At 35.4% G+C, this 10,471-nt stretch overlaps 1 protein-coding gene across 1 annotated transcript; it reads left to right on the top strand.

Moving 5' to 3' along the window:
• Window positions 1-5,139: 5,139 nt before the first annotated feature.
• On the top strand, window positions 5,140-8,969 carry LOC121428115 (tripartite motif-containing protein 45-like). Its single transcript, XM_041624707.1, has 2 exons — window positions 5,140-5,775; window positions 7,519-8,969. The coding sequence occupies exons 1-2, from the start codon at window positions 5,140-5,142 to the stop codon at window positions 8,785-8,787; spliced, it is 1,905 nt and encodes a 634-aa protein (XP_041480641.1). The 3' UTR covers window positions 8,788-8,969.
• The last annotated feature ends 1,502 nt before the right edge of the window (window positions 8,970-10,471 follow it).

The following is a 10,471-nucleotide window of genomic DNA, read 5'->3' as shown; positions in this document are numbered from 1 at the left end:
TCCCCCAAATTGACACCATTTATTTGCTTTTTCAAGAACATTCCAGCAATCTCTATCCCCATTTTGCTCGTTACGATAACACATCGGTGTAAAAAATCCAAACCACCTTTTTTTCGAAATTACATATTGTAATTAAGTGAAAATAGAAGATTGTAAACATTGATCTGGCAAAAAAGAAAAATCCAAACAACTAGCCATTATGTATTTTTATTAGTACAAGTCCGAAAAGTTCGGTTTCTTTTTGATTGCAAGTTTAAGATCATGAAAGCAGCCTGAAAAAAAGAAACGTGCAAAAAAAGCAACCCAATCTTTTATGCAATAATTCGAAAGACCTGGTTATCACCTTGAACGTAGAGGGGCAACTCCAGGTCGATTTGTGGTAATTTTCTTTTAAGAACATGTAATTGTACTTTGAATTTGATGTATAAATTATTTTTTCTTGTGTAAATATCACGATTTATATATTATAAATGCATGTTATCGAGTTACTGCACTCTCAGGGGTTGGTCTCTGACATTCTCTTGCGTATAGTTATGACCTATGTTTAGAACGACTCAGTTTATCCACGGGGAAAGAGTATTTTAAAAGGAAATTGATTACAAAATTTATAGCTTTATAATTTCGGCATAAGGTTTCTATTATTTTATAAAACATGTTTCCTGACGCCATGAATGCATCACTATTAGTGACTATGCGTAGCTATTAGATGAATTTATTTTGAATGTATAACCAGTGACATCAGGAGCCAGTAACACATTATTTGAAAGAACAATTCTGATTGGTTCCTATTCAGTCAAGTGAGCAAAATACGCATGCAACGACGATCCTGATTGGCTGTTTCATTTAACGATTAATCGCTATTCTTCGTGTTATCTCGCCTAGTTAGTTCAACATAAAAAAGAGCAAATGGGCGTCGTGTTTTGAAATGCACTTCTTGGGCCTGTCGCACGAACCTTAACAACCATCTTAGATGAATATCTCTACGATTGATTGAATTGACTACAATGTACAATTAATCATGAATACCAAGCATGCGATCAATCGCTAATCTAAATGTTACGGGACCATTATAGACTTAAATGGGAATGGTATAGGTATCGATTATTACCAACTATCTAATATCAAAATATAGAAAAATATTTTATATTTTGATATGCTGACTGTAGAATAAATATTTTGTTTTAGACTTTAATCAAGAATCACCATAACAGATGAAAGACGCATAAAGATGCATGATGATATTACATTATACAAAGGCTACATTTTGATATTCGATTGTTTTTCTCTTAGGCCTATATGTATTAGAATGCATATTATATATCAAAGCAAACGAGACAGCAAATGGATATCCGATTATTTTATGAGATATGTAAACGATGAAGAAAGAAAACAAGGGAAAATTATTCCGAGAGGACAATCTAGAGTTTACTATCTAAAACGACCAATGTATATTTGATTAAAATTGAAGTATATCGAGCACATACCGATTATTCCTTTTGAATTGAATCTATGGATTTCTCTTTTCATTAAATTGTAAATATGATAAAATTGAATTAAATCTGGTCAAACTTTGAACATGTTGAATACTAACTAAATAGAACGGTGGGGGGGGGGGGGTGGTAGTCGGTGGTCGGTGAGAGAGAGAAAGGGAGTGAGAAGATGATTTACTTAAAAACAAAAAACTGTTTATCACTAATTTCGGTAAAAACCCCAAACTTATACATGTATATTTAACATTACCAAATTCTGGTAGAATAATTTTAACAGATAATCACCGAGACACCAACATCAATTCCAAGAGTTTCTATAACAAAAAGGTTGAGGAAGGGGGGGGGGTGTGTCATCTCAAATACATTTGTGAATTGCTAATGTGATGGTAATGATGATGATGGTGATGATGATGGTAATGATGATGGTGATGATGATGATGATGATGAGGATGATGTTGATGATGATAGTAATGATGATGATGATGGTAATGATGATGACGATATATGATGATGATGGTAATGATAGTGATGAAGATAATGATGATTACTATGATAGATGATGATGGTGATGAAGATTATTCAAATGATGGTAGTCGTGGTGGTGATGATGGCGATGATGACTACGTTGATGACAATGGTGGCGGTAGTGGTGGTGGTGATGATAGGGGTGGTGGTTGTGATGACGAAGGTTGTTATTATTATTACTATCATTATGAAGGTAGTGATTTTCGTGGTGTGTTATTGATGATGATAACGATAATAGTGGTGGTGAAGATGATAGCGATAATGACGATGACAGTAGTTTTGAAGATGGTGGTGGTGGTAGTGTTGAGGATGATGACGACGACAATGATGATGATGAAGATAATGGTGACATGGTGGTAATGAAGATGGTAGTAAAGATGGTAAAGATAACGATGATGATGGTAATGATGATGATGACGGTGATGATAATACAGTAGTTATAACGGAATAACCATCGTTAATACGTATGGTGGTGATAAGCAGAGATAGATGTTAATGATGATAATTGAGATATAAATTGCTTTTGAACGCACGCGATGAAAATGAAATAAAATTAGGTTTTCCTTGATCTATATTTAGAACAGCAAATTTATCTCGACTGACATGCTCATGACATAATCTTTATCAAAAAATATTAAGATAAGGAAGAACTTTAGGTGGACACTGATTACGAAATAATTATCAAAATGGGCCATGCACGAACGCTCTGTGAGAAAGGAAGGAAAGAGAATGGGAGAGAGAGGGGGAGGAGGGGGGGGGGGGGCTGAAAGAAAGGGAGAAATAATTAAAGAAAGAAACAATGATGGATAGAAAGAAAAAAATAAGAAATTGAAAAATAGAGTAGCAAAGAGGAATAGGAAAGAAACTTCAAAACAATAATATCGGTTTTTCGAAATGATTATTAAGAAAGTAAGACTGGTTTCAAAACTGTGTATGATGGCGCTATTCCAACTTCTTAAACGGTGCTATTGCTTCGGGTACGCTATGTGCGTAATATTTTCTTGGTGATTTAAGTCTTATTTTTTCAACATGGAATCGTGTTAAGTAAGATAATTGACAATAATTCATAATTACTCGAATACTGATAGGGCCTACTGTAGCAACAATTTAGTAGAAATTCTATTCATCTCTTGATCATGTTAATGAGAATCTTTGTCATTTATATTGACAGTATTACAGTGGAACTCCAAAGTTAGTAAATCCCACCCCAAAAGTGAACATAATAATTATTGTGTTCAGGTTTTGTCATATTTTAGATATGTAATAATGAATTAAGGTGACAAACTTTCAAATACAAGAAATTTTGTTTCTCTGGGCTCGCTGAACATTGTAGTACTGTTGTCTATATTCAACACTCAGCATGAAGAAGTACATTTTTGGCAGGGTTCATTTCCATGCACACTTAATACTATTTTATACAAGATGTTATTATGTAATTATGCTGAGGTAAATGGATTTTGTACTCATACTTTGATTTGTATCTTTATTTGTCATGGACATGAAAATGAACTTCTTGAATCTTGACTAACTTTTCAGAAGGAACAGTGTACAAGGAACGGGTCCGGAGCCACTTTTACTATAAGGTATTAAAAAAACAAAGCTAGGAAAACATACAAAGAAAGTACCCAGGAACAAACTTACATGTAGAAAAAATTAAAAGGAAAGAAGGAACAAAAAAAGACAAAAATGAACATTGATAAATACACCCTTACTATAAGAAAACAGAATGAAAAAAATGAAAATACACAAAGAAAAAATAAACTCGGAAAGAAATAAAGAGAGGGAGAGAGGGGAGAGAGGGGGGGGGGGAGGGGGAGAGGGAGAGGGGGAGGGGGGGGGGAGAGAGAGAATATGACAAGAGTAGATCAGGAGCACATGAGATGAAACCGAGCGAGAATCAGAGATAAGAGAAAGATACAAATATTTTTTTAGATATAATTATCCCAACACAAACATTACTGAATAATTTTCTTTTACTCAAACAATGTAAAAAAGCATAAAACCACAATTTTACAAAACAATATCAATCGACATACAGACTCAGAATTTTCCATTGAAGATTTTTGTTCTTGCTACCGAATAAGATCTCTTGAAAATAGACCATTTAAGTTAGGTTGCCTCATAGAATCATTTCTTGATAGAGAAATAGAGATACAAACAATATTGAAATTATAAAATCATCCATCCTGGAATTTTTAACAAAGTCATGGTAACAAAAAATACTTTTGTTTACATAATCAGATATTTAAATGATGAAAACAGATTCTGTGTGTCTTTAAAGAAAAAAAAAATGGAACATTTAAGTCGGGTAACCTAATAAAATGTTTTCTTGATAGAGAAAAAGAGATGCATAAAATATTGGAAATATCAAATCATCCATTCCGGGATTTTTGCATATATGAATGAAAAAAACATGGACAAGTGACTCTTTGTTTTTTTACAAAATAAGATCTCTCAATGAGTTACACAGAATACTGTCTTTTAATAAAGGAAAATTCGAAAATTCAAGTCAGGTAACCTAATAAAATATCTTCTTGATAGAGAAATATAATTGCATGCATACAATATTTGAAGGATACAATCACCCATTGTGGGATTTTACACATATACACGAAAATGCATGACACCTCTTATCGATGAATAAATACAAAACGCGCAGTCAAGTTCAAAGGTAGTTGATACTACCCTGTCTGATAGACGGCGGATGCGGGGGGGGGGGGGGGGGGGCGGGGAGACGTGTCCCCCCTAAATTCGAGGTGGGGGACGACCCCCCCCCTAATTCTTAGTTGCTAACTTTTTTTTGCTCGTCATTTTTTCTTTCCTGCGTCACCCCCTAAATGTTATGGTTGATGGCCTTTTTTTTTCCTTGTCAAATATTTTTGGTGGTCCCCTAAAATGTTTGGCTTCCGCCGCTAATGCCCGGTTCCATTGTTTTAAAGCGTTCAAACAGGGTGTGTCTGACTTGTAGTTGAATATCTATTGAAATACAATAATAGTATGAAGCTGGGATGCTGGATCACTGCGTATTAACACGAACTGGACGTTTCAATATACATTAGTACTGAAAGACATATGCTTTATATTCGTTGGAATTTAAATCTCGTGTTCGTAAATTGATTTAGCGATGGCTGAGAAGTGTGGATCAGAGAAAGCATCAAGTTCTTCACCAAACCTGATATGTCCATTATGTCTTGATATATTTGTCGAGGCGACAATCTTAACTTCATGTGGACATACATTTTGTAGGCGATGCCTCAAGAAATACGATCTAACCCACCAGGACCTTGATCACATGGTCTGTCCTCTCTGCAGGGAGATCACCAAGTTATCCGCCAACCGTGTCGATGACCTCCGCCTCAAATTCTCCATCAACGGATGCGTAGACGATTACCACGCCAAGTGTGGAGGGATGAATGCTGTCCTTGAGATGTGCCAGAAATGCACCGCTTGCAAATCTCTGAAAGACGCTGTATCATTCTGCAGAACTTGTAATTGTTATATGTGTGATGAGTGCTTACATTGTCATCAACATCTTACCGCGTTGTTTGACGGTCATGAGATCGTCTCCATGGATGATGTCATCGAAGGGAAGGTCAGCATTGGTCATTCATTCGAGAAGTGTTCCATCCACAAACAAGAGAACAAAGATATGTTTTGTGAGGATTGTAAGGTCCACGTCTGTCACAAGTGTGTACTTGTTGGTCATAGAGCTCATGAAATCAAGAACCAGGTTGACTTTGAGCAGGAGTTACGACGGAAGGTAAATTTATTCATAATTATCACAGTAAATATGCTGGTTGATATTGTATACATCGCTGTTTACTATGTATAATTTACAGGAGATGTTTAGAATTTCAAACAACCATGCTTAATTTCAATTGAGAATCAAATATAAAAAAATCAAACTTTGCTGTTTAAGAGTCTGAACACTTTAAAATCTATTTAAACAATCTATTTAAACAAGTAATGTATAAAGGTTAAACAGCTTGTATAAAAAATGAAACATTTTGAAAGCGCACACTCTTAAAAAGTTTAGGCAAAAAAGATGAATTATTAATCATCACTGGGTAACACACTATCTGACAAATTTGGTAATAAAAACTAATAATTGGGTCATAAATTTGCTCAATTGAATAATAATTGCTCAGAATATATTCATTTATTTATTTATGTCACCAAACTCAATGGACAGTGTGTTGCCCAGCATTTTATGTGTGTATAATAGGTAGATTTAACATGGTTATAAATACTCAGGGCGAGCAGAAGATGATGAAAACTAATTAATTGATAAGAATTAACACCAAAGATCATACCACTTTAATAATGATTTTGATTGTGATGACGATAATAATGATAATCACAATATCAAGTTATATAAGATATCAAGAACAGTAATAGTAAAAAAAATGATAATATTGATAATAATGAAATATCAATGACAATAATAATGATGTAATAATACTACTACTAATGATAAGACGAATAATGATATGATAATGACATAATGAATTATTATTATTATTTATTTGGCAAAATGAAGAGAACAGAAAGAATACATACAATTCAGATATCAAAGAATAAACAATAAGATAGAAATTAACCACTGGATTGCCAGTGGTAGAAATAGTTAACTCAATAACTGTGGCAATACGCCTTCTGCCCCACTTCCAGTGGTTATAAACATATACATACATTAATTTAAAATTTTAAAATCATACCAAATGTTAAGATCAGTTTAACTTAAGAAAAACCTGAAACTTCCTAACAATATTGTAAATGAATTAGTTATAAATTAATATGTAGCTATAATGTGTCAAGGAAGAATAAACATCTAAATTAAATTAGGAATTCAGCCTCTAATCTGTAGGCCTATATATTACAGGTAGACCTACTTACAAGGTAAATGTTAAAAAAGAACAGGTAAGAAAAAAATCGTACCAAATTACACAGTGCTAAAATAATTCTTTAGCTGTGCCAGCCATGTTGACAGAGCGGTTACGGCCACTCCCGAGCGCAGGAACTCGGGCAACTCTTCCGGGGAAATGAGTTGATTGCAGAGCAATGTAGTCGCTGAGTCCTGGCCCGGAGGTGAACGAACCTTACAGTGTCGACATGTCTGGCATTTACAGCAATGAAACGTTGAAGTTGAATAAGAATATATAAATCAATATTGATTAATAAAATAACAATATAGATGGTGTTGAATACAGATTGACAATGATATATGATAATTTGTAATACCATCATCAGCATCTAAAATGTTGTTGCATTTAATTTTGTTATTAATTCTTGAAGTTGAACAGCATTAATGATTATTATCGGTATTGTTTCAATGTGACAAACAATTTTGTAATTATATGATGTCTCTCTTCAAGCTTATTCAAATTGTCGTGTGACATTCTGTATGACTTATCTTTGTTTTATACTATTAGCATTTGTTATATTCACCTTCATGGAATATTTCCAGATCTAACTCACTGTTTATATCACTTTCAATTCGTAGGTGACAGACCTTGCTCAGCGATGTGCTGACAAGAAAGCAGAGCTGGAGAAGAACATTCAGAACATAGAAATACAACGTCATGAGGTACACACTGCAGTGCAGACACTACTAGATGATGTCAGGCAAGCCTACAGCATCAAGGCCAAGGAGCTGGAAGAAAATCTTCGAAATCTTACCGAGCAAATAACTGCCTTAGAACGTAGTTTTGATGACGACCTCGACGTCTTGAAGTCAAAAGATCGACAGAGGATCAAGAGTATTTGTAGTTCAATTACTTTGGTAGATAATGACAGACTGGGTCATCTTGAGACAGACACTCTATCTGCTCATATCTTGCTCTGTGAGGAGCTGGATACCATGCTGAAGGAGGTTACCAATCACACTTCTGCGGAAGCTATTAAGAAGAAAGCACAGGAGAAGAGGTTCAAACCAGCAGATGATACTCGTCTTGAACTCGGGAGTATCTCAGGATCAGATCCCAAGATGGATGTCATTCAGTGTGTTGATCTACGGGGAGGAATGCACGTTATGGCAAGGCACTCCCATAGCACTGTCGCTATCGGGTATGGGAGCGATGCACTAGGTATTGATATCATTGATTCAAATGGTGGAAAGCAGCGATATAGTAACATATCAGCCTTAAATGACATGAATTGTTATGATCTCATTTTGCAACGGGACGGGGCGTTTTGCGTGTCGACTGGTTCTACAGAAGCCCACATCTACTCTCCCCTTGGCTCTAGGAAAGCAACAATCCACGTGAGAAACAAGGGAAGTTTTCTCACAGTTATTAACAGAAGTCCATCAGATGAAATCATCATTACTAACTATGGAAAACAAGTCTATATCTATGACCCGACAGGATCCACTCTTAAACACACTGTTCAAACAAAGCACGATACGGAGCAGGCATCTATCACCGGGTCGGGTTTGATCGTCACGAGTTCATGTTTTGCCGATCCATGTGTGGTGACGGTCTATGACAGGGATGGGAATGCTGGTCAGTCTCTACAAGCTCCACGGGGTGTCTCCCTGTATGCTGCCGTGGATGAGCAGGACAGGGTGTATGTAGCGAGTATTGTTAGGATGAGTAGTAGCGTCGTGATCAGGCTATATGATCTTGACGGTCTGAACCTGAAGGAAAGAGTTGAGTTCAACGCACTTAATATGACATTGGGTAGAAGTTGGTGTTACTTGGTTTCCCTCTCCCCAGACATGCTCGCCTTTGCTTGTGACCAGAAGTTATATTTCATCAAGGTATCACTGTAATCCAGATTGTCTCACACCATATAGCATCACAGCCCAATGAATATTGTGTAACATGTATTCACCCAGCTATCCTGTTTTACCTCCATAGTTCCATATTCTATTGTTTATCATAATTTCATGATATCTCGTTTCAATGGTAGGATCCATCATGTGACATTCTTAGGAATATACAGACTAGTCACGAATGCTATAGAACTATCAGTAAAATTCCTTTAAAAATGGGTTCTCCTGGCTTAAAATAGTAAAATCAGAATATATATTATGACATACTCCATAGCATAAAATGGCAAAACGCTGAAAATTTCATCAAAATCTGATAAAACAACTAATTAATTTGTAAGTTTAGCGATATTTTGTGAAAACAGCTATGACCAGTGATAAGTGGGCTGATGTTGTGTAGTCCCAACTTTCCCTTTTCTTATTTCATTATAGGACATCACAATGCATTGTGTATAAAATTTGTTTCAACAATGATGATATTACAAATCAAAGCAGTAACCAATTTTATAACAGTGTCACCAAGGAAACGCAATGCTTATAAATTTCCTTGTCAAATTTTGATCAGGTTTTCAGTGTTTGTTTTTCCCTCTCAGTCTGAGTACCCCTTCATTATTGTATTGATATAAAACTCCTCAAAAAAGTTTGTAAATCTGACTTTGATCGATAATCCCTCCTCGGTTTTAATGAATATCAATGTGTAATTAATAGCAATAAATAGAACATTTGATTCTCCTTAAAATGATACCCTACATGATATGATTATGGTTCATATGGAGGTGCAGTGCCTTGAAATATGGGGCAAGGTCAAAATTCAAAATTTGCAAAATGACACAATATTGAAAGTCACTTTTCTTTTTTTCACTGGTGATGAGTAAGTTTCTCAGCGGTTTCTTTTAATTGTTTTCATGCACCTTAACATCAACATTAACAAGGAATCAAACACACCTCTGCACAAGCAAAAACATAACAAACAAACAGACATGCATGGGTATTTGAAACCACGACTCAAACCATGGTATCTCACAGTACCATCACTACAGAAGCAGGGGCTTGGTTTGAATGGATTTGCATCTCTATTGACACAGACAAAAGAATCATGTTCTGTATTGACCCATCATGACTATTTCTGCTCGTTTTGCAGCTTTTTAATTCAGACCTCATCCAACACTTTTGAATCCTGCTTTTTTCCTGATGGCATGATCATAACAAGCATGGTATCATTTTAAAGAGAATTAAATGATCTTTTGAATAATGTAAAATATGCATTGTGTAAAATTGGGAGTTGGGAGAAATTAATGGCTAAACACAGATGTCCAAACTTTCTTTGAGGGGTTTATATTGTGTAAATAATTTTGGGTGTATATATAAAACATGTTGGTGGGGATTGTTATACTGGACTGCGGAGAAAGTGCAATTGGTTGGTTGTTAGTAATCAACCAGTGAACCGACGGCTTAAGGTCCTCTCCAAGGGACCTGATAATAATATCGTATGAAAGGGCACTAGCGCTCTGACTTGTCATCTAACCCACTCCACCGGATTGAGAGACCAACATAGGCCAACGATTTCATGTATGTGTGTTTATAAGCAACCGTATCCTTGAAGCATATAGCCATGTATCTTTATGATTCAAATGTGTTTGTTCATATTTTCGTAGTTATCGTGTACAGTAATGTACAGTATATG

This window comes from Lytechinus variegatus, chromosome 14 (assembly GCF_018143015.1).
Source record: "Lytechinus variegatus isolate NC3 chromosome 14, Lvar_3.0, whole genome shotgun sequence".
In the NCBI taxonomy this organism is placed as follows: Eukaryota; Metazoa; Echinodermata; class Echinoidea; order Temnopleuroida; family Toxopneustidae; genus Lytechinus; species Lytechinus variegatus.
The sequence above is the reverse complement of the archived record's forward strand: the minus strand, read 5'-3'. Positions and strand labels throughout refer to the sequence as shown.